The sequence below is a fragment of the Dermacentor albipictus genome, chromosome 1 (assembly GCF_038994185.2).
Source record: "Dermacentor albipictus isolate Rhodes 1998 colony chromosome 1, USDA_Dalb.pri_finalv2, whole genome shotgun sequence".
NCBI classification, from domain to species: Eukaryota; Metazoa; Arthropoda; class Arachnida; order Ixodida; family Ixodidae; genus Dermacentor; species Dermacentor albipictus.
This window is the reverse complement of record NC_091821.1, coordinates 138,379,018-138,403,287: the sequence shown is the minus strand read 5'-3', so window position 1 is coordinate 138,403,287 and position 24,270 is coordinate 138,379,018. Positions and strand designations below refer to the sequence as shown.

Sequence of the window (24,270 nt, the reverse complement as noted above, 5' to 3'; positions counted from 1 at the left end):
TTTCCGGAACTTAGCTTTGCCTTAGAAATTTTTCTACTAAACTATCCGTGTACTCGGTATGCGCCAGAAGGCGTAGCCGAATAAGCAGCGAAGATGCATATATACATATATGTATATCATAAGAAGCCAACAAACAGACACCAATGACAACATAGGGGAAATTAAGGTTACTTCTACTTAATAACTGAATTAAAGAAACGATAAGTTAATGGAAATGAAGGTGGATGAAAAAATAACTGGCCGCAGGTGGGATACGAACCCATGTCTTCTCATTAAGCGCGCGATGCTCTTACCAATTTCTTTAACTCAATTAGTAAGTGCAAGTAATTTCCCTTATGTTGTCCTTTGTGTATTTGTTGGCTTCTTATGATGTGATTAGTAAAAATCGGACCCCTCGGTTCCCTGTTTTCTCGTTCATATATATATATATATATATATATATATATATATATATATATATATATATATAGTCATATAATGAGAAGCCAACAAACACTGACACCAAGTACAACATAGGGGAAATTGCATGCGCCTAATAAATGAAATAAAGTAATGATAAATTAATGGAAATTAAAGTGGATGAAATTGGTAGAGCATCGCACGCGACATGCGAAGGTTGTGGGTTCGGTTCCCACCTGCGGCAAATTGTTTTTTCATCCACTTTAATTTCCATTAATTTATCATTGCTTTATTTCATTTATTAGGCGCATGCAATTTCCCCTATGTTGTACTTGGTGTCAGCGTTTGTTGGCTTCTCATTATATGACTAATAATTATCGGGCCCCTCGGTTAACCCCCTTTCTTCTCGTTTATATATATATATATATATATATATATATATATATATATATATATATATATATATATATATATATATATATATATGAACGAGAACACATGGAACCGAAGGGTTACACATATGCAGGCTTCACATATACATATATAAACTGGCATTATCAGTCTTGCTTTAATATATACATACGTATCACTATTACTCTGCCGGTTACATTGTGGAAAAATAGATGAAGGGTATCACGTGAACAACATGCGTGGCAAGGCAGTCTGTATAGCATATGTGTAACACTGAGCCGCTCGCAGATTTAAATTTAACTTCACTGTTACGTTGAGCGTTTTAAGTTTGAGGTAAGATCACGGCCACATTTTGCTTCATAAAGATAACAGCATCATCATTTTAACTATCGAAATCATTGCAAAAGCTTTTGAATAAATATCGTGGGCATAACCCTGGAAAAGCAGGCTTGTATAAAAAATTGTCTTTTACTGCTGCTGCGATAAAAAGAGAAAGAACGCTTCTGGAACCTTCGGATTAGCGTCGGCGCTCTCATTGCATGCACAAAACGAATTACGGCACGATTTACCGGGTTGCACCGATCGAAGAATTCATGTAACCTCAATAGTTGTAGCCTGGAACCTCCCTCACGTGTTATCCATTATGATTAACCTCAACGTAAAGACGAAAAATGGCTGTGGCTTAGGTAAGGTTAAGCCCAGGATGCGAAGCATACTAGCCTTTATTTTAGTTGTTGAACCACTGTTTAGCCTGGTGAACTGCTGTTGCTTGGCTATATTTGGTTCGGCTAGACGAAGAAACAACTCATGCATTACTTCTTCGCCTTCAAGAGTGGAACGCGACAGCGTTCCCGTCGACCCGCCAAGGGGTGTAAGACAATGGGCTACAGGGCAGCGACTACGCGCCCCGCATTGGACGCGGTGAGCGTCGAGCAAAGCAGCGTTCGGCGCGGCAACGAAATGTGCGCCTGAGCAAGAGACGCACGCCTTAGAAACAGCGCGTTTCTAAGGCAACACCGCATTCACTAGAGGCGCTTTTGTACCGCTTTGAAGCGTTGTACTCGTGGCTCAGTGGTAGCGTCTCCGTCCCACACTCCGGAGACCCTGGTTCGATTCCCACCCAGCCCGTCTTGCAAGAGTTGAGCCAAAGCCACTTCTCCTCTGTCGTGACGTCACGGTGTCACGTGATTTCATGGTCACCGCCGCGCCTGAGGAGCTGGGTTGAGCCCTCGTAATATGCTTCGCATAAAAACGCAGCGCGTACGTCTAAACACAGATTCGAGACAAATGAAACCTTGGAAGCTTTTATTGCGAACGGGCATTGAAAACATTTCTTTTGCAGTACAAATGGACGCAAGAAACACTGAGACTGTGCAGCTCAGAAAAAAAAAATACCAACAACACGTGAAATGACAGCCGGGTGAGCAACACCTTATAGACGACACAAATAGGTTAACAACATGCAGCTCTTGCAGATGTTCTCTCTTGTTTTCATGCGCCCTGTTAGTGTTTGAACATTTCTTTAGAGAAAGAAATGTAAAATGAATCGCTCTTTCGCATTGTTTCTTTGTCCAGATTGCCAAAAATGTTTAATGGGCTGCACGAACTGCGTGAACGAACATGCTCTTGCGAGCAGTGAGCCGCGCGCACATCCTTTGTTCTTTCATTTTTAGGGCAAAAATGCGCCACAACGTATGCACGCTGGTCCACAACGTCCCACAGCTGTGATGCTGCAGTGGCGCTTGTTCGGCACACGCTCCAAAATAAATCCCGACTTCCCACTATTGTTTCTTTTAAATACAGATGTTGCTAATGCTTAGACGACTCTCTGCTTGTTCGAGCGCGCAGCAGTGCACCCGCACATGCTCGTGAGAATGAGCGGGCTGGGTGTGACCGTGGTCCAAAGTACACTGGATCGTTTCCGACAGATTGCGCTGTGCGAAATCAGCCGTGGCCTAAAGTGCTTTTGCGTACCCTGTGCATGTACAGGCTCGTGAACGCAACGTAAAGATGCGTCTGCCACGTTCTAGGCGGGCGCCGACAGCCACTGAGCGCAGGAAATGTCCTCGATCTTGCACGTGCAAAGCGGCTGGACTCTCGTAAGGGGTCCCTATAGCAAAATTTAATCGTTGCAGTTGCGCAAGAATGCCGTCTGTGGCGCCACTGAAGAGGAAAGCCACCATTGTGTGGCTTTGAACACTAACGTTAACTGCCAGAGCACGTTCGCAAACACATCGCCGGTCATTTGGATGATCAAGCCGACCATAGCGCTATCTGGAACCTGGCCGTGTGCCGTCCGGAGCGCTACTCGCGATGGCGAGGGGAGAAGGAGGTTCGGACACAAAGGAACCGCAGCGTCGGCGAGAGGTGCTTCAGGGACTCTTCAACTAGCAGCACAGCCACGGCGAAACCCATAGGCTGACTCGCCTTCGCTTAGCGGATTTGACGTTTCGATGGAGCCTTCACCCGCCAAACCGAATATACTGTATATGGCGAGGCGGAACGTATCTCTCGATGTGCGGACTAAACTACTGCTACAGTGCTCTGCCTCCAGTGGCGTAGCCAGGATTATTCTTTTATGTTTTTTAGAGGGAGGGGGGGGGGGCGGAGAGAGGGCAGGGGCACCCACATGACCGGGGACGGGGAGGAAGAGGGAGGGGAGCGGAGCGGGGAAGGCCGCATATTAAGAGTGAAATTTCAGGGGGGGGGGGGCGTCATGTGCCCGGTGTTCCACCCCCTGGCTAGGCTACTGGTGTCCTGCAACTAGTCGGTGAAGTCTTGTGTTAAGACTTTTACAAAAAGGAGAGCGAAAAAATAAAAAAAGAAGTGCATATGACAGTGTCAGCAAGATGATTACACTAACGAAATGTGTTTGCATAATGAAACCATCACAACCAAACGCATGATTTCAATGACATGTACTTCTCATAGCGTTTCAGCGTTAATGATGAGCTGTGGCATCAAGCAACAAACCGCGCCGGTTCTGTTGCTCATTGCGTTGAAGGGAAACAGCTTGCAGCAGTTATTTGAATTAATGGCTTCAAGGGATAGCACGACCAATGAATTGCCTTTCACAAGACAACGCAGAATGAAAATGTAGGTCGTGCTGTGAAGTGTTTGACAGAAGTTTCGAAGCCATTCGGCGCGTCACCGGAGCTGTCGCTGGGCTCTTTACCAGCGACTGTGTGAAGCTTTCAACGCTTTCAAATTACCAGTATAGAGAGGGGCAGATTCTTGCACTACAAAAGGCATTGCATGGTCCGGGTATTTTCCAAGAGGGCCTTGCGCTTCTCGATTCTTCGCGCAGTGGCTTCGAAACCTTTGGCAGAAGTTGTTCATAAACTTAAAAATTCATTCGTGTCTGTCATTGTCAGCTCCTTCACCAAGCCAGTCCCCCTGTGCTCATGTGAATTTCCAAGGGGAGAATGCAAGCCAGCGGGAACTGGTTCGTGTTGAATTTACGAGCTGCTTCCTGGTGGCGTCAACCGGTCCGAGCTGCTTCCAGTTCGTCCCAGCTGGGAATATTCCCATAGGCGAGTTTGACTTGCTGGTCCCAGTCCCAGCTTGCCCCGCTAAGTCGTTTTACCTGGGCTTTCGGTGATTTATAGCCAACAGACAAGGTTGCAAGGGTTTATTCAACTCACGTGGGAATAAGTATCGTTAAATAATAAGAATAAAGAAAGTACAGTTAGAACTCGATCTAACGAAACTCGATTTTACGAAGTTCCTGATCTAACGAAGAAATTTCCATTCCCCGGCAAGTACCCATAAGGTTCAATGTTCAAATAAATGAGTATAAAAGCCGTGATTTCTTTCTAATTCTGACGCAGGCGCGTTTTTCTTCAAGCGTGAGCTTTACCGCTATCGCGTTAAAACATCTAGGCACCCTAGTCACGGCCCTAGCTTTATTTTGACGAGGTTGCGCGCCGCGCCCATGTACGGGACAGCGGACTCGGCAGTCGCTAGCGTTCCTACATGCCAGATGGCGCTATAGGGCCGGCGGTAGCTGGGCCGCCCTCGCGGACTTTTTAGACGCGCAGGCGTGGGTTAGCGGCAAATACAATGCCGCGGTACCTTTGGGGTGTCGCTACGTTACAATTTTAGATTTCGAACGACCGAAAAATGCCTTACTCGATTTCGCGAACTTCCTGATTGAACGAAATAATTTGAGCGTGGTCTCAGTTCATTCATTCATTCATTTATTGATACTGTCAGCCCTCATCGGGCTATTACAGGAAATTCGTTATTCGAAATTCGAAATTCGAATTTCAGTTCGTTAAATCGAGTTTCAACTGTAATGAAAAGTGGACATCTTGCATCAGTAACACATTCAGCGAAATTGAAAAGGCGACGCAATACATCTGGTCCCTTATTATAGGTCCGAAATACCAAATGACAAAGTTTTTGTTTTGTTTTGTTCTTTAACCGTCTGGCTATGTGTGGCGAAACAAGAATAAAGAAATATCTTTCACGCGGCATAGGAAATTAAATTAAGTCGTTGGGTGCCGGTAGATCGTTTATACACAGTTCACTTGTCGAAAAACAGAAAAATAGTGAATGCCAACATATAGAAAGACGACATGCGTAAACTTCCGGAGAGAATCATGTCGCCTCATTTTCCTCCTTTCGTTGTTTCCTTGTTTCCTCGGTGGGCTCGGTAAAGCGGCGCTCCCCCTTTTTCCTTTTTCTTGATCGTATTTTTTTTCTGAAGTGAGCGAAATGAAATACCGGGTTCGCACGTGTACTGCCATGGGCAAATACTGTACGCGCGAGCAGATATGCGGTCGAGGGCGATTTCGGGCTCTGAGCGAGTGGTATACTGATGTGGCTCCGCTTCAATGTCAACCATCAGCTTGTTTATTTGTTTGTTTTCGTTTACAGAGCTTCAAAATTTAACACACGTACGTTTCTATGCTGAGCCCTCACTGTTACCTGGGCGCCACAAGCTGAAATTGAACCCACGGCTTCATGTTCGGCATGCATTGGAACCCTACAGGTGCTGAGCCATCGCGGCTTGTCTGCGGTTGAGTTAATGTAGCGGTTTGTTCGCATCTGAAGAGAAGTATCAACCGTTCTTTCACCGCTATCTTTAGCCACAACCTTATTTATTCTTTGCGTTTCTCTGTCTCGGTCGCTTTTTGTATGTCCACAGTAGTGCACCGCAGTACAAAACACTAGCGTAATCTGTTTAAATCTTAACTGCATGAGTATTGTTTTTTTTATGCAGGTGAAGGGATAAGACTGGGGGGGGGGGGGGGAGGGCTTGCCAACCATTCGCGGGATTCGGTTTATTTTTTATTCTTTGTTGCAAACAGAAGTAAATGGAAGGAAGTTGACTAAACCGAAGACTTAGCTGCAGTTCAGATGGTCGCTGGTCTTTTGTACATGGCGTAAGTCGACTGTTGTTGGACAGATGTGCTTTGCAGGTATTACTTGAAACCAAGGACGGTACACCGAAAGGTTAAGTATCTTCTAAACATTATGTCGATAACATGTTCAGCACCTCATGTTTAGTTGCCAATCGTTGCCACAACCCAAGCAACCTTTTTTTACAGAAACCGCGTACTCTAGCTAGTGCACCGCGATGTCTCTTGAAGAGTTCCAGGTAAGGCTCTTAATTTCAATTTTTTTTAAAGAGCAAGAGCGTATAGGGGCTGTTGAGTCGGATAATGAAATAATTCGGCATTTTATTTCCATTCCTCCGAGCCTTCATCAATGGCCCAAAAAACACCGCAGCGTCGTCACAGTCGGGATCAACCATTGAGCGTGGCGAATGATAAGAATGGAATTGAATCGAAGGAAAAAAGTCATCATATTGTACCGGGCTCGGTCATCGGAACTTTATGGCAGTGCACTCTGTTCATTTCAATATCAATAATTCACAGTGTGTCCTGAAGCTACTTGCTCTTGAAATTCAACGTTAAAGGACGGTCCCCAGGCTATGAAACTTTCAAACCTACGTCGTTACGCATGACGCGAAGTTTCGCGTATCAAAAAGAACGGGTGAAAGGAAATGGTGTGACCGCAATAGGTGTTTAAATAGTTCATCTGTTTTCATTTGTGAAGGTGACCGATAAATAACTCACATTTTGACGTTTCATTTGGTGATCCGAGCTTAAGCGACTACCATGGGTAAACTTGAGGAGCGCGAACCACAGTGCACTCCCTTTAGTGAATCCTGGTGCGGGTTATGCATGGCCATGTTCATTTATTTGAATCTGCATGAAACACACTCGTTTGCGAAATTCGGGTTGGACATTTGTGAAGGATGCGTAACTGTTGTCCGGGAAACACAGATCTTACAGCACTGAAAACACACACACACACTCAGACAACGTTCGCAACGGTGCCTGCACAACCCTTAGTAGTCATGGACAACAACCACTTAACCAGTTGTGCACGCTAGAGGGACGCTTCCAAGGGCTGTCACGTTTTGATAGTAAATATAGCGTAGACAGTAAAAAGCAACTGCCTGTTCGCGTCGCACTCTACTACAAAACTATAATGCGGTCAGTAACGTTCCAAGCACCGACATAAGATTGTGTAGACATCAAGTAAGGTGCACCACACTGGCTAAAGGAAACCACGAGCACGCTATTATATAGGCTGCGATACCCGCCGCATAAGCACCGGTGTAAGCATGCACGCGCCCAGGCGCCGTTTGATCGTGCTTACTTGAACTGCCCTCTAGGACGAGGGCAGCAAGTGGAAAGCTCTCACGCTTCGTTTTTCACGATGCGGAAACACCGGCACGCAACCGACTCGAAATGCCTAGCATTTATAGACAGATGTCAATGTTTACTTCCCTCTCATGGCTATACCTACCCGTGACGGCGGAACGCTTTCATTTTGCTTGCCGTATATGGCTCGGCTCTACGGTGTTACAAAACTAGGTGGAACGTCCCCCTATTGCTATCTTCTCTTTCCCTTCTTCTCGTATCCCATTTTTTCCCTTCTGCGGGTAGGGTGGCGAACCGTATACATTTCCGGTTAGCCTCCCTGCCTTCCCCTCTAGCTCTCTGCAGTCAGCCACGAACAGGGCCATACAGTTGTCATCGAGAACATTGAAGAGGAGGCTGTCCTAGCTTTCGAGAAATCTCTCTTCCGTTGCCAACAGCGACGTGCGGTACTCGCGCGACACCTCTAAAAACGTGCTTGCTTACGAATTAACTCGCAGAGAAGGCTGCCGAAAACTGTCTGTTTTCCTCGACACTGCCTCTCACTCGCATGCATTTCCTTTACATGACAAATGAGCTGCGCATAATACGAGCCTGTTTTAGTCGCTTGTTTGTGCTCGAGGCACTGGTTCTGGCCCGAGCGGATGTGTCGAAAATCTCGGTCCCTCTCGCCGTTCTTGGCCGTGTGACCAAAGCATGGCAGGTCGTTTCGAACCGGCTGTGACAGGCACGCTCCTATTCTGTCACTTTGCAATGATTCGGGAAAGCGTCGACCGATGCCTCGACATTAGCATGTCTATGCTGCACAGGCAGCGCCCATGTGGCCATGATTGGGAGCGGTCGCTATGTGCAAGTGGGGCTCGGCCTATGAGTGGACGAAATTTGACGCGCTACAGTGATTGTGTGCGCTTTGCGCAGCCGGGGGGCAAACGCAAAACAAGGAAGCGAAGCTGCTGCGCGCACACGTGTCATTGCTGAAGCAGCCTACGCGGGTGTCGGGAAAAGCGGCTTCGGTGGGATGTGTGGGCCGCTGTTGGAACTTTTCTCTGTGCTGTCACTGGCCTTGCTACCGGGGGACAGCGGCAGCCGCGAGGCAGCGGAAATAAGAAAAAAAAAACAAGAACAATGTAGAGACCGCTGCGTGTGTGGGCGGCCGTGAGATATCGAGCACCATAGAAAAAATATATTGCACCTATCCTACCGTAGTGTAGTGAACGCGCAGTGGTTTTGCGAGCTGTTTTCTGTTTGGTCAAGCGACGCAAGCTACACAAACGCAGTCACACTTTTCAAGACACACTCGGTGCCAAACTAGTAAATACATACACGCGCATTTAGTGCACTCTGAGCAGCAGCTGCTTAGCGCGAGTTATACACGCGAGCGATTCTTTGATGCTTCCCCAGCGTCTTGGCGGACGATGTATTTTGACGATATGCTCATATGTGGCTGGGCTGAGCGCTGAATGGACTCCTTGACCTGGGTCTCTTTGAGAGCAGGTACACTCACAACCTTTTACAGAAATGTTCAGTTCCACCAGCTGTTTTCTTACTCGTCCTTCAACTTCCTGATTAGCATACCATCTGTCCACTTAACTGTGCAACAACATCCTTTTGCGTCACGTTTGAAGAAGCCTGTCGTTCTTGTTGAAGTATAAGGTAAGGAGATGACCAACACTGGGGCTAAAGCTATACACTGTGCAGTACGTAGACCCTTTCAGCTGCCACATCACAGACTACGCCTCTTCTTTGGTTAGTGTATCGTCTGCTTTTTTTCTCGCATCTGCAGCAAACAGTTTGGGTAGACCGGACAGTTCAGTGCCTGACAGCCTGCATTCGGACAGAGAGTCATGCGCCAACAAATAGCAATCCCTCCTGCACTCTCCGCTCACTCTTCCTTAGGAGAAAACACATTTCCTCATGCGCTAACTTATGCGTTTGATCCTTTGTTGCCTTTGGTTACCGTCGGACACCGACGCTATTGCGCTATCGCTTCGATGTGCGTCTCTGTACCTGCTGCAGCACGAAATATTGACTGAAACTGTCGCTTTTTATTTTCATGTTTGTTTGTCTGTCTGCCGGCAAAGGGCCGTCCCGTCTCGCGTCGAGTCATCGCAAGGCAGGAGCTTGTATACACTGTATATGTTATTAAACATATGAAGCGTGCTAGTTACTGAGAAATAGGAGCTTTTCTTTCTTCCTTCTTTTTCTTTCAAAGTAAAAGTGAGGAAAGAAACGAAACCGAGGAAGGTTTTCTACGCGCTTTGATCTTTGTAGATCGACACATAAATATACTGCAAGGTCGCCAAGATCTGTCTTGAAGCACAGGGAAGCGCTCGGCCTGCACTCGGCTGCAACAGGTCTCCTACGCACTCCCCCTTTGGCTCAGCCAATGTTACGGGGTGTGGAAAAGACGCTACGCACTAATTAAGAAAAAAAAAAGCTGCTTCTGCGTCGAAGCAGCAGGCGATGTTTGGTCAAACAAAGCGAGTGGTAGCGCAACAAGAAAGTTTTCTTGCATGCAAGGAAAGTGGGTGCGTATCGCTAGTGTGAAGGAGATTTTTGTTTTTGGTATTGGAAACTGTTGCTGGGAGCAGATGCATGGGATTTCTTCTGTTCGCAACAAGAAATCGCGAAGCTCGAGAGACAGGCGTTCGCGTTGAGGTGTAAGATATGTCAATACTGATAATAAAACGTAACAACGTGCGCCCATATTCCACAGAAGTCGTAGTAAGCACGTACGTATGCTGGGTTTTCTGCATAACTAATTGCATCGTAATGCCTCTTGTAGTCGTATTTGAGACATATCTCAATGGAGCAGGAAATGTTTTGATATTGGTGCCGAATCAGGTTATAGACTTACATTTCTTTCTCGACTTACGTTTTTCAACATCGTGGTTAATCGAAATGCTCCACATTTGTGTTAATAATGTGCTGTTTCGAAGCGTCCAGCTCAGCCTTTTCGCCGGAAAGAAAAATGCGTCTCACAAGTCACTGCCCCAAAGTATAATATAAGGGCAAATAAATCAATATGAAACTTTATCCGCGTGCTAAACGTGCCAGCGTCAAAATATGGACAGATAAGCTGCCGCACTTATTAAACGACAAGATGTGCGGTACATGCTCCATGGTTATCTTTTTTTTTTAAACATTACTGCTGTGGCTATAAGCGAATAGAGTACGTAAGCCAAAAACGCAAATTTCGCTGTGCGTTATTAACCACCTGATGCAGTACGGCAAAGAAAACACTTTGTACAAAATTCCACCTGGCTAGTCGTTCAGGTGATCATGGACGCGCCTTGTCAAATAGGCGGCGAACAGTGACTACAGCTACCTTTAGACTTCGTCGCGTCGAAATTGATCACTGTGCCGCACAACCTTGTACACTGGTAGCCTAAACTAATGAGAAAGGGAAGCGCCAGATACTCTCATTGTTGAGAGCATTAGAAACGAAAGGGTGATGCATGTTTCCGCGTGCCTGCTCACGATGACGCCACACGAGTCAAGAGGTCAGCTCACGGGGTTAAAAAGTAGGTACAATTCACAGCCCGCGCAAGCACAAGCGCAGTGCTCTGCACAAGCTGAATAAACACGAACGCGGTGTTTTAATTACAATTAGCGCCTTGAATCGGGGGCTAGCGCACTGGAAATGTATATCACATTTAGTACCCGAGCTTAAAAGTGACAGCAGTGAGAAGACTATGTCTAAAGGAGTGCTGCAAGACCCTCGCTTCAGTTTGCGATAGCCCGTCGACGGCATCTTCCCTTGGTTTTTCGACCCTTTAGACACGCGCGGACGCTCTCGCGGTTTAATTGCTGCCTTTTTTTTTCGCAACGCGAAGCTCGAAAAAAAAACAAACAAATCTGCGCAGTCATCGGAGATCATTAAGTCGCAGTGCCGCCAGATTCAGTACAGCTGCAGTTTGCTTTATTAGTTATGTCAGTATAGTTAGAGCAGAAGTATTGAAGGAATCTGGTTACGGTCTGGCGCGTGACAACTTTCAAGTGCGTTCTGCTGCCGTTGAAGGATCTACCTTAAAATTGAAACGGCCGCTTCAAATGGGTTGAGAGGAAATTATGACGACCGTCGCGTGAGTCTGAAGGCTGAATTGCGCGTGTTCAAGCCAGCCGACTTCTTCCTGTTGCGGCTCAGACGCGCGTGGTCTTGGTCAGCCTCGCATCAGGGCCCGTTTTCAAGAAACAATTCGCATACGCTATAGTGTAGTCGGTAAGCAGATGCGCCAGGATATTGTGGTAGGGATCAGCGAAGGCGACCGTCCTCTGACAAACAGTTCTTACGAACGAAAAGCTTTGTGAACTGTGCACCAGGTTCGCGACTTCTTTTGCTCTCAGAATTTTGAACACGAGGCTGCGCTCGCGCGTGTCGCTTGGGTCGATCTGCAGCTTGGCAACACGCTTGCGCACGCCTTGTAGTACATCGGGCTGCGTCGAGCTCGCCGCATCCTGCTGTGTTGCTCGCGTTCTGCGTGAAGCGCCGGCGGGATCCAGAATGGCGAACTAGGGGACTTCTGGGGACGTCCGAGTTCTTTCTCGGGAAGTAAAGTAGCTAGACTACATACAGACAAGCGGCTATGATCTACTCGCACGCGCGAACTCTCTATTCTAGAGACCGCAGTGCGGAGGGCTGGCCACAGACATCAGCGCCTAGAGGCTGTGCGTAGCACGGAGGGAATGAAATGGTGATCAGGAGCAAACTGGCGAAAGCGGCGATTAATGACGCCGCCAGAAAGCTACAGGACGTACGTGCCTAGAGAGTGCACGTAGGACTGGTCACTAACCCTTAGGATAATATTGCTAGAGAGTATAGGTCTGCTGAAGCAGAAGTGATAAAATGAGCAAATGGTCTCTGTTCCTATAGAAGTTAATCTATACATAATATATATCTTTATATATTTATATATGGACTGGTGGTGCTGTAGTCAAAAAGTTTAGGGAAACTGCTGCTATAAAAACGTGTTATTTACAGTGCAGGAATGACTTTGTTATATTTAAAAAAGGCACAGCAAATCCTACATCTCTGAACGAGTTAACTTGCTTGCGTTAGAGTGCTTGCTTGGCCAGCTTTAGCGTCTATGTATTATGATCGTATTTTTTAAAATTCTTTTTACTGCGACAAACATGTAATGCTACACTCTGATGCCGGACAGCTTTTTCTAGGACAATTCTCGAGTTTGAATTTGACGCCTGCCTGCAATGAGCACGTAGTGAGATGCTGAGGGCTGATCGAGAAAAAGAAATAAGCTGATTCAACTACAACAAAAAAAGAAAACGGTTCGAGTTGGTGCATTTGGAGCAATCGGCCGTCTTTCACCTATGCAACGTAACTGTTATACACCCAGCTAAAGCCTGTCCGTGCTGAACGTTGCGAGAGTGTCTCACGTGTAGGCTCAGAGTTTTGTAGCGTTGCTGATTTGTTGCATGAAAAACGCGCTAGGCGGCAAAACTATGGCTTGCAATCGTCTGTGTGTTCAGGAAGCAATTTTCTGCCCCTCAATTTCAAACGCACAATATTGTGTCGTTTTCTTTTTCTTTCTTCTTCTTTCCGCGAGAGTATTGTAACAAGTTTGCGTGTTGGCAGCCTGGGTCACAGTTTCTTAGCAAACAGGAGAAACAGTCAAAAAGCTCCCTTGGCTCTAAATTTTCTCGATCGAAATTGCTGCACGAATTGAATCTGGTGTCAGGCCAACTTGTACTGACTGTGATAACTTCGAGGCCCGTGTTTTGCGAGGCACTTGAATAAATTTTTTCTTTTCTTGTGACACCTTGAGTTTGTCTGTTTGGCCATTGCTGTACTATGTCTTCGGCGTTAACTTCGTCAAGCCGCCCGTCGAGTGTTCGGGAGGTCCAAACGTTACGGAAATCTCGGTCGTGTGAAAGAATAGCGAGGATGGGCTTACATATCTTTCGCGTGGCTTACGAAAAAGCCCACGTAAAGAACTTGTTCTCCGATCATAGGTATCTTAGCAAACGCTAATCGAGGGACCTTATTTCTTTGAAGGATAGTTGACACAACTATGGAACTATTTTAAACCATTTTTGGTCGGTGTCCAGACCTCTTCCTTTTAAGTATTTAAACTATGGAACACGCGTCATATGTGGCATACATTCTCAAGCGATATCTAGAGGAAAACTCTACGCTCTAAATTGTGCGTGTCATCTTGATATTACAACGGGTGCGTTGAAAAATTACGAGCGGTACATACTAGCTTTGGAGCGGACTCACGTATGTTCAGAGCATATAGGGAATGCATGAAACCACAGAGAAGTGTTCGATGGATGTGCTTTGCTTATCGCCCGTGACTCGGCCGACCTATAGCGGCTGCGAACATAATAATAATAAAAAAAGAAAAGTCCTTCGCGTGTTCGACTAACTGCCACTTTGTCGTAGGTATTTAGTCCCAACCGAGCGGCAGTTTGCGATAGCAGCCCGGAACGAGTGCAACGGAACAAATCCTCTTTGAGACACACCGTCGCAGCGACAAGACAGGACAGCATTTTGCTGAGGTGAACGTTTTCCTTTTTCAGGTAAAGAACGGCCCTCACTCTTCGCATTTCTCTCGATCATTTGGCTCATCTACGCTCGTCTCTTTTTTTTTGTTTGACGAAAACACATACTGTAATGAAGAAGATAAGCGTCGCTGCGGCCGCATGGTTCCTGAAGTGAGGAAGACCAAGACTAAAGGATTGGTGTCGCTGCTTTCCTCGTGCTGGCGCTTGGTTGGAACTGCTCGGCTGCTCTCTGGCGCTGGACCCGACGTGACTGGGTTCCCGCTAACCGCCAACAAACCCCGTGGCGCCCGTGTCGACAAGTGCGATTGTAGCAGCACCTTAAACTTTTATTTCTATAATGTTTTGCGGTGATTGCAGAGTACTGGGCATTTCTACAAGCGTGCAGCTCTTGCGTCCGGAGCTGCGGCACTTAGTTTCCCTTGTTAGAAGGTGGGCGACAACGCATCGACAATATCGAACGGCGACGCGGTGATAGTGACCGACGGCTGCTGAAGTTCTGACGACCGGTTCGGAAGTTCGGCGATGGATTCGAATCAGCATTCTGGTGGGCTGCAGTCACGTGCGGTTCAGGGATGACGTCCGAAAGCGGCAGCGGGCAGCGACAAAAGCGTGCCACATGTCCCGCGAGACCGTATAGGCAGAGCATATCGGCTGGTTGTCACGCGTGCGCCAGGGACCTCGCGGCCGGATGTACTGAGGGGGCATTTGAGGCGCAGGGAGTAGAGCCGCGTCGAGTAGGGCAGCTGTGGCGTTGAATAGAGGAGCGTCGTCTGTCTAGGACGCAACGTGACTTTCGTGTACGTCAGCGGTGCCGTAACCAGAGGTTGCTGGTGGACTGGCGGAAGAGGCTCTGCAACATGCTCAAGGATGGACTACTGCGCGGCCGAGGACAAAGGTTGGGCATGCTCCTGGGTGAGAGGGAGCAGCGAGAGCTGACGGGCCATCGCTTCACGAATGAAGACTTTGATTTGAGGCAGCAGAGACCGTCATCATTCTGTCCGGGAGCAGCTGCCAAACTGGAAAGGGACTTAAACTTACAGCGCAAACACCTAAGACACCTAAGTTTAAGTTCAGAATTATGTACCAACTAGGTCCAAATGAAGTTTCACTGGAAAGGGAGGCCACGTGAAGAACAGCTTAGCGGGCGAGCGCTCGTTGCCGGCGTAATTCGTCAAAGCTTTGGCAGCAGGTGACTACGGCTACAGTGGTGGTAGGATCCTTAGCCAGGAGCATTTGAAAAGCGTCATCTTCAAAGCCCGTGAGGATTTGTTTATTCCTATCTTTCTCGGTCATCGTTTGACTCACTTGGTTGCAGAGATCGATGACGTCTTCGATATAACTAATGAAATTCTCGCCCGGCTGTTGCGCTCTTTGTCGGAGGCGTTCGGCGCGAAGCTTTCGCACAGCCGGACGCACAGCCAAATACTCCACAAAGGCAATCTTAAAGTCATTTCATGTCGCAATAGTTGCTCCATGGTTTCGGAACCAGTGGTTAGCGACATCCGCAAGATAAAAAATAACTTTGGTGAGTTTTGTCGGATCGTCCCACTTGTGGTTGCTCACCCGTTCGTACGACGAAAGCCAGTCTTCGACGTCAGTATGAGCGGTGCCACTGAATACAACTAGGTCTTGTTGGCGAACGGCACCGCAGGTGACTGGCCCAGTTGACGAAGTGGGTTGCTCGCCGGCGTCGCCTGGCATGGCCTTGGCGGCATCGGCGGGCAGAGCGCGCCTCCGGAGTTCTGGCGAGTCGTTAGGGTACCTTGCACCTCCACCAAACGCTACGGGGTTTATTGATGGTCATCTGGAATCCCAGTCACGTTGGGTACAGCGCAGAGAGCAGCCTCTTGCACCTTCTCACGGCTGAGCACAAAGGCTATCCCTATCACTTGCCTCTTCTACCTTCAAGGAAGGGGGTTCCACTTGGGAAAGGGTCAGCCGTACCAACTTGTTTCGTCCTGTTCGACATGGTGGTCTTGGATTGTCGCATTTGTTCTTACGACAGATTGTTTCTCGTTTTGTCTTCTTACGAAATCAAAGTGATTCATTCTTGCGTACGATGATCCAGATCCGTTTGAAAAGCGTTTTGCCTGAATTTATTGTGTCTAGTGCACAGCCTGTACACTACCGGCTTAAAGGCTACTTGCGAGAGGTAGTCGACTCCCTTCGAATATTAAAAGCTCGGTTTTCCCTTCAGTACCTGAGCACAGTAACAAGAAAGAAACTTTACAAGGATTTAGTTGACGTTATGATGCCAGTGCCATTGTACCGAATGAAATACTATGGAGGCCCAGGACAAGATGTTTTAAAAAGAGTTAAAAAGATGCCAGTGAGAGCAAGCGTAAAGTCGTTCTTCTTTAAATTGCATACATCTACCCTTCCGGTCAAAACATGGATAGCCGACAAAGGAATATCTGTACCATGGACGACCAACTGTGCGCTATGTAACAAGCCGGAGACCATTGAGCACGCTTTCATTGAGTGCTGGGATGCAATTTTTTATTGGGATGTCTTGCAAAGAACTCTTAAAAAGGAACTGCCGATAACAGCACAGGGTATACGTTTCCTGCCGGTAGACAGCCATCAGGGCTTTCCGTATGACATGATAATGCTTTTGGGCCTCCATAGTCTTTGGAAGACACGGATGGCGGTAACGCACGCCGATGTGAATGCGCGCCCAGCGCGAGAAAATTTTGTTGAAAGCATTATTTTCATACGTGAGATATATCGTGTACAGGCAGATCCGCCTGACTGGTTGGGTAATCTTGATGAATTAGTGAATTTCAAGAAATTTTAGCTTGTCACGTTGGTCCAAGTAGTCCAACGTGTTTTTATGTATGTCATTTTGTGAATAAAGAAAAAAAAGGAAGGTTACGCCAGCGCGAGGAACGCAGCAGCATCGATCCTTTGGTCTTTGTCTTCCTCGCTTCAGGAGCCATGCGGCCGCAGCGACGCTTGTGGTATCTTCTTCATCACTATACAAACAAATATACTCGTTGGACCTGCACACACAAATCTCAGACGCGAGAGTAGGTGCAAGAGGTTGTCAGGTACCGCAGTCCTAGCGATAAGAATTGGATTCAGGTCTAGACCTCGCGCAAATGCTTAGATAACTGCATGACACAATGATTTCATCCTAATGATGTGCAAATCACCAAAAGAGCACGCGATTTTCCCAGATTCCAGGAAAATGAGCACATTAGCTTCGCGGGGGCCTGTAGATATTGTGTTTTAATCATCGTAAAATGTGCAACGAGTAGAGTTAGAGCGAATGCTGACGAGCTGTCGTACACTTAGTGGCGTTTCCCACGAGTTATTTTATCAATCTTTATGAGTACGTAGTCATTTCTTGTATTATTAAATATATAAGTTTTGTTTCCTTTCTTTTTTTGTGGCTGCGGCCTTATAACGTTATATGTTATGTCATGGTGATCTACGTGGCATGTCATTAATCTCGTCCAGTCGAATTTCTGGCACTTCTCTTCTTGAGTATGTGCACTCGTATTTGATGCGACTACATTTTCACCAACCTCTTGCACCTTCTCACGGCTGAGCACAAAGGCTATCCCTATCACTTGCCTCTTCTACCTTCAAGGAAGGATACGCGCGATAAGGTATGGACGGTTGTTGTACGTGCGCAGCCCAAAGTGTCTTTGACCGTGCACCGACATGGGTGTCAACCTACATTGCGACACCCTTCACGTACGACCGCTTGAACATGTCTTAACATCATACAACTCAGCGGTAACTGCCAATAAACGAACCAACAACACTGAGGCAGTCTCGAACAAGAAAGGCACCACAAGATTTGACATCAACCGAACTCCCATGAGCGGCGTGAGCTACGTCAGTGGAAAATGTCACAACACATATTTTTGCTCTCCTAGCAACAAGCGTCTCTTTCAAGCAGGTGAGGTATGCTAAGCACCTTTTTGATATCCTTATGCCTGTCATGAGAACAATCTTTGCTATCTATTTCAAAACGATGGTCATCGTTGAAACAAGCTACATTGCTAGTACGTATGCTATGTTTTCATGACAACCATGAACAACTAGGGGAACTAGAAACAGCACTAAATAAAACTCTGAAACAACGTTCTTGCGCCTTGTCGGATGCGCAAGACGCCAACCTGTCCACGTCATTCGTCGTTGTTTTGAGCACTGATTTTCCGGTTCCTACATTCTCAATTCGCGTAGATCCACACCGTGTCAAACACGCTATTTTGATCGACATTCAGTGACCTACGACAGCTGCATTAACCCTTGCAGACTAACCACGTCGCTTACAGAATACAATATAATGAAGAGGGAGACAAACATATCACGCACACACAATACAATAAAGAAAGCGACCTGCTTGGAGCGCTTTTAGCAAGAAAACTAATATTACAAACAGATAGTCGTTTCTCTCGTCACTGCTATCAAGTTTCATGTTATATACTACAAAAATATGATGTTCTACAGAACGCAGTTATCGCGCTTTCTGTTTGTTTTAGCCAAAGCATATGCGAATTCCTTCCTCACACCAAGGAAGAAAAAGGAAGCGTGAAAAACGTCGCGTTTCCCGGGGTTTCGATTTCGCCGGTAGTTCGATAACATTGAAACATGGCCACAGTGAAAAAGAAGTGGCCTTCGCTTTTCGTCCGACGCTACTCGTTTGTTCATTTTCATCTTGCACATAATTTATCTCAAAACGCTTTTGTGCGTAACTTTGGCAGCCAAAGCTTGCACGCTAAATTGCCTCCGTTTCTTTTCTAGTTTTTTTTTCTTGGTCGGACGAACAGCTTGACCGCTCGCGAATTCAGCGCAGCCATGAACAGAGAAGGCATCAGTTTCGCTCAATGGGTCCTCCGACACACACACTGAGCCCGCTGCGCCGCCATATTGGGGCGAGACCGACTTCCTAGCGGGTAGTAGCAATGCATGACGCGGGTCAAACGTGCAGGTGAAGGAGCGGGGCCACCCGTGCGAGCCAGGCTGGCCCGGCGAGCTGCAACCACCCGTCGGGTGTCCGGGCCGCTCTCAGGGCGGCCTGGCGTAGCTCGTTGAAGGGCCGGCCGACGGAGACGGGCTGCGGTGGCGGCGCCTGCGGGGCGACGAGGGTGGTGTCAAGCCCTGGGTGCCCGAACGCCGGCAGATGCTCGGACTGGGCTCCAGGGGCCGCACCGAGTTGTGGTAGGCCGCGAGTAGCTTGCGGCACTCCTGCTCGTCTTCACAGAAGCTCTCGCGCGGGAACTTCTGCCGTAGCCTCTTGCGCTCCTGCGTTTTGTGAGGGCAACGCATTCAGATGCCCGCCAGTGGCCTAGCCAGCGGATGGAGGGGGTGGGAGGCAAGTGCGCCGTGCCCCCCCTCCCATCCCATCCCCCTGGCTGCGCTCCTGGCTGCGGTGGCGGCGGCAGACAGTTATGCCTCGCGACGGCTTTGCTGCGAGTGGATGGCCACGAACCCTGGTCTGAGACTGGGGAGCGTAGGCGGTGTGATCGATTTTACATGCAGTTTGCCGCAAAATGCGTGCAGGGATTGACTCGACAAAAAAGAATTGTAGCACTGCTGTGTAAATTGTTCGGTTGCCAACGTACGCTGAGGGACGTGTTAGCTCAATCCATTTGCTGACTTTCCAATGACGAACTGGTCGTGTTCAGTTTGGCCGACGAAGGAGTACCCAGCTGCCGCGATGCATATTTTGTGACTCGATTCTGCGAATGTCTCAAGAGATATTCGATGGTAGCCTATGGCGTTCGATGGCAGGACGCGTGTCATTCATACGACTGGACTTCGAAGCGTTGCCTTAAAATTATAATGCACGTCGCATATACAAGCTAGTCGCATATACTACCTGATACCTTCGGAAGGCGCGTGTGCAGGTAGGCCTCGTTGCTTAACGAACCACGGGTGTTTTGCTTTCGTTGCAGCTTAATCGGACGAAGGGATGATAGCAGACGGCAGTTTAATCGGCGCAGGTATACGGGCTTCTCAGTGTCGCGCAGAGAGAGTAAGGACACCACTCACCTCGTACAGTTTCCTGCACTCGTACTCGTGCAGTTGTTTCTGGAACCCGAAGTTCGGGTTCGCGATACTCCGGGCTCCACGCACGGCCTTGAGTGCCTCACGCCAGTTGAGGCTGGTCACGGACATCACGTAGGCCACGGCGATCGTCACGCTGCGAGACACCCCTGCGAGGCTGCGAGGGTGCCGCCTCTATTGGTAAGCCACGCACTCCGGTTTCACTCCGCGCTTAAGTTTTGCTCTAAGCAAGGACCTCGCGAAAGTCGCTGGAATCGAATACTGAGTGAAGCGTCGGTCGCAGAGAGGGCTAGACGCTTGGCTTGACGGCGACTAGGTTTGTAAAAAATTGAATACATGGTTTGACTGTGTTGTGTTGACAGTGAACTACAGCTTGTCTATATGCGTGTGCACTTGTTTTTCTCTTCTTTAGGGTTGTTCGAATAGCAATTTTTTATACTAAATCGAATCCGAATCGAACAGTGCCAGAAGCGAATCGAATCATATGTCGAAACCTTTTCGAATAGTGTGCCAATAATGTACAGCCTTCTTATCATTAATATCAAACAATTTTCACATCCATGTCATTACACTGCACATTATAATTTATCAAGCATGCTTTAGTACCGGCAGAACTGCAGCAGTAGGAAAAACTAAACAGTTTGTTCGCAAAATCGGGCATGTTCGGAGTATACGCCGTCATGCATTACCATATTAAGTTTAGAAAGGCAGCTTGGTGGCCAAATAATATTTGTGTATACTTTCGCGACCAAATCAGAAATGCTTGCCATCTGCAGCGATTTAGTAAAGCAAGAAATAAAGATACGAGGACACCTGAAAGCACTTCTTATGAGTTGTGAATGCGAAAGTATTAGTGCCCAATTGAACGCGGCTTTGGGGTTCTTCGAGTTCTCAACTCCTCGCGGGCAAGCGAGCACGTTTAGACGCCTGCCCAACGCCTCCTAGATAGCACAAGGTCAGTGCACTTCAATCCGTGACGTCATGATACCTTGCCCGACTGCCATAGAATCTAATGGGGACGCTTCCGAGTAAAGGATGTTTCACATGACTCGATTGGGGTGAAAAAAATTCGTTCTGCCGCGCACGTCGCAGAGCGATTTTCGCTGACAGCGTTCACATGCGTTTGCGGCAGCGCGATTTCCGTCTCAGCGATGGCGATGCGCACGGTTGCTGCCTGCATCGTTAAATAAAAACAATATGGAAACTAGCAAAATATTCGAATTTTCCTATTATTATTTGATAATAGAACAAGTACAGCATTTTTCGACGTTTAAAAGCGTGGAGACCTCACGACAGCTTGCAGATGCGGTGAGTGAGACGCTGAACAACACGGCAGGTATGAGCGTGCGGCTTGTGCGGCGTCGGTGGAGTGGTTCCGTTTAGTACACTCTAGTTTCGTTGTTACTATGGAAGCCATAACTTTTTTCCTGGATGAGTATTTGCTTTTGCAGGAGAGCAAGCTACTATTGAGTGTGCATGTATAAGCAGCTGGCACAATTTGTTGCGATGAAGAGGTTGACGACGGTGGCGATCAAGTGGGTAAGTGCCTTATCTTGAAGCGGCGTCCTTCTCCCGACCTGGATAGCGTACAGCTTCTCCTTTTAAACGAATTGTGTAAACGGAAGAAAAGCAAGATGTTTATGAACCTCCTAAGTCGCAGGCGCTGGTGGGTACGCCCTATTAAAACATAAGTAAAACTGGCGTGCGACATTTCTCCACAGAGCTACCAACGCGCGATAAAACAGGGAAGCGCCTTTTTTCACGACGCTTTGTTTCGTCACACACTGCCCCTCAAACATCGCGCCGATTGCTGCGACTTGGCGACGGCGCGACCAACTTGTTGGAATCCAGTCGCGGAGAGCCCACGACGTCGCGGTGGTCGCTGAGCGATGGAATTCGCTGTGTCGCTGACTGAAAATCGCGCCATGTGAAACAGCCTTAAGCCGCGGGGATTTTGACGTCACCGCTTTCGTCACGCCAGGCTTGGCAACGGAAATTTCGGTCCAAGTAGCATGATGTCATAAAGCACAGTGCGCAGGCCTGCTATCCAGGAGGCGCTGTCGTAGCCCAGTGTGTAAGACACTGGGATTTTAAGCAAGGGGTAGTAGGTTCGAAATTCACTACCGCCAACGCTTGTCCTTTCGAATTTATTCTATTCTTTTTTACACATTAATTTCTTTACACCGATTACCGAGGCGAGGTTAGAACTCGGGCGAGAGCTTGCTCGGTTAAGGAATGCGCGGATAACGCAGGCTTCCGAGAGCAAGGGTGAAGTGGCGTCACGCCGATGCCCTCACGCAACACCTGGCACGCCATCGCGGCAGCAGGTGAGCCCTCTCCGCTCGGTCGAGGCGCACACGTGACGTGGCGTCGCAGCCGATGGGAACTTAGGGGCCGTTTCGCTGCGACAGACGCCTGCTTTTTCGCTCAATGGGCCGCTTGATGCTTCGCATCAAAGAGCAATTTTTCTCTAGATCGAGTGGTGTGTATTGAAACGTATTTATATTTAATCCAGTGAGAGGACACAGGTGCAGCATCTATAAATAGTACCAAACACTATCCACTGCCGAATGCCATGTCTAAACAACATTTTATTGCGAGTGACTGGGTTTAGCCGGAAATCTCTGGAAAAGTGACGCAGCGTGCTCTAGCACGGTAGGTCCACTGGGGATGGGATGAAAGTTATCAAATTTTCGCATTAATTTCACGTTTGATGGTGTACAGTCGACGACGTGAAACATCAAGAATTATTCGTAAATATTAAGATTCTTCAATTGTGGCTATTCGATTCCACACCGATTCGTTAAATGAAAGTAATGTTTCGAATATTCGCACATCCTACTCGTTTTATTTAAATGTTGAACAAGAATAGTGCTCGTTTGAATAGATGATTCAAACGTTAAGTCATGCTGCGCGGGAATGCCTTTGAAAACAAGGACTAAATGAGGCACACAAAGGCACATCTTTTGTGCCTCGCTCAGCACCTGTACTTTATGAATCCCCGCACAGTGTATGAATTACCAACTCGCCCAAAAAGCTGCACTCGCCAAGATAAGTTTGAGGGCTGTCAAGACATAGTTAGTGGCTGCAGGAACACGCATGGGGACGCAAATGCGCGCTACTGGATTTATCCTGACGCATAATTCTGTGCATCCGGTGGAGAAAGTCGTAGGATCTTTACTGATGTGCTTTCCGTTTTTTTAATGCGAAGCATTCTTGTCGAATGTAGACCGGTTTTTCCTGCTCAGTATATGGCCGTTTTTGTAGGTCGACCCCGAAGGCAGCGCAGTGTTTCGTGGGCTGATGCCGAGGACAGTACAGTCTATCACAACGTCTTAAACAGTTACCAAGGACTGCATTTGGAGCGCACAGCTGTTATCAAACGCCCAGACAGCACTCAATGCGACCTTCAGTACCGGGTAGAGCGCCTATGAGACAAAGTGGATCACGTAGCGCTTGACTCATATGCTCTCGGATTCTAGGCAAGGTGCGCTTGGGTTCTTCCACAAGTGCGCATTGACGTCAGCAATGACGCACATTGGCTTTCATTCGCCCTAACCGGTGAAACCATCAGTGAAACCACCAGGGAAACTCCCAGTGAAACTGCCAGTTATGTGATATAAATATTTAATCTTCACAACCAGCGATGTGCGTTTCGCTTCAGAAAATTACCATCGTTCTTGAGTGCCTGAGTGCCCTCCTACTACCAAACAACAATGATTCGCATAACGTAGCGCTCAAATGACTTTGTGGCTACCAAATGTTTTGCAGGTTACGTTACGTATAGAATAATAAATTTTGTGGCAGTGCATTGCTACTACGTCTTTTATAGTCATTGACATGTCGTCAAGACTGCAATGGCGAACATACCTCGAAGCCACTTTTTATACGGGTGCCAGCCAATCATGGTCGCGCATTCGTCCTCTCATATCGTGTACCAATCAGCATCGTTCATTAGGCCGTCCCGTGGCCCATATGCTATGCAGATATGCGAACAGCATGCTACTTGGCGACGAACGTGCCATTTTCGAGGAACGGTGCCAGTCACTGTGCCCCGCGGACGTGTGTGCGCATTATGTTTGTTTGCCTTAACGTGAACAGTATTCGAAGAAGGAAGAGGAAGTGGCAGTTTCTGGAACCCCAATGGGAGCACGACTTATCACCTTTGGGAGAGGGATGACGGCTATTGCGAAGAAAGGGCCGCCGCAAGGTGTTAGTGGCTTGGGTGCGTGTA

At 47.7% G+C, this 24,270-nt stretch overlaps 1 protein-coding gene across 1 annotated transcript in view; it reads right to left on the bottom strand.

The window, feature by feature from the left end:
- Positions 1-2,098: 2,098 nt before the first annotated feature.
- The window catches only part of LOC135911822 (dual specificity protein phosphatase 22-like), a 101,572-nt gene continuing 79,400 nt past the window's right edge, over positions 2,099-24,270 (bottom strand). The window contains exons 5-6 of the mRNA XM_065444160.1: positions 20,022-20,193; positions 2,099-19,271 (exon numbers count right to left, since the gene is read on the bottom strand). Of these exons, the coding sequence (XP_065300232.1) occupies positions 19,035-19,271; positions 20,022-20,193 (409 nt within the window). The 3' untranslated portion in view covers positions 2,099-19,034. The remainder of the gene's footprint in view (positions 19,272-20,021; positions 20,194-24,270) is intronic.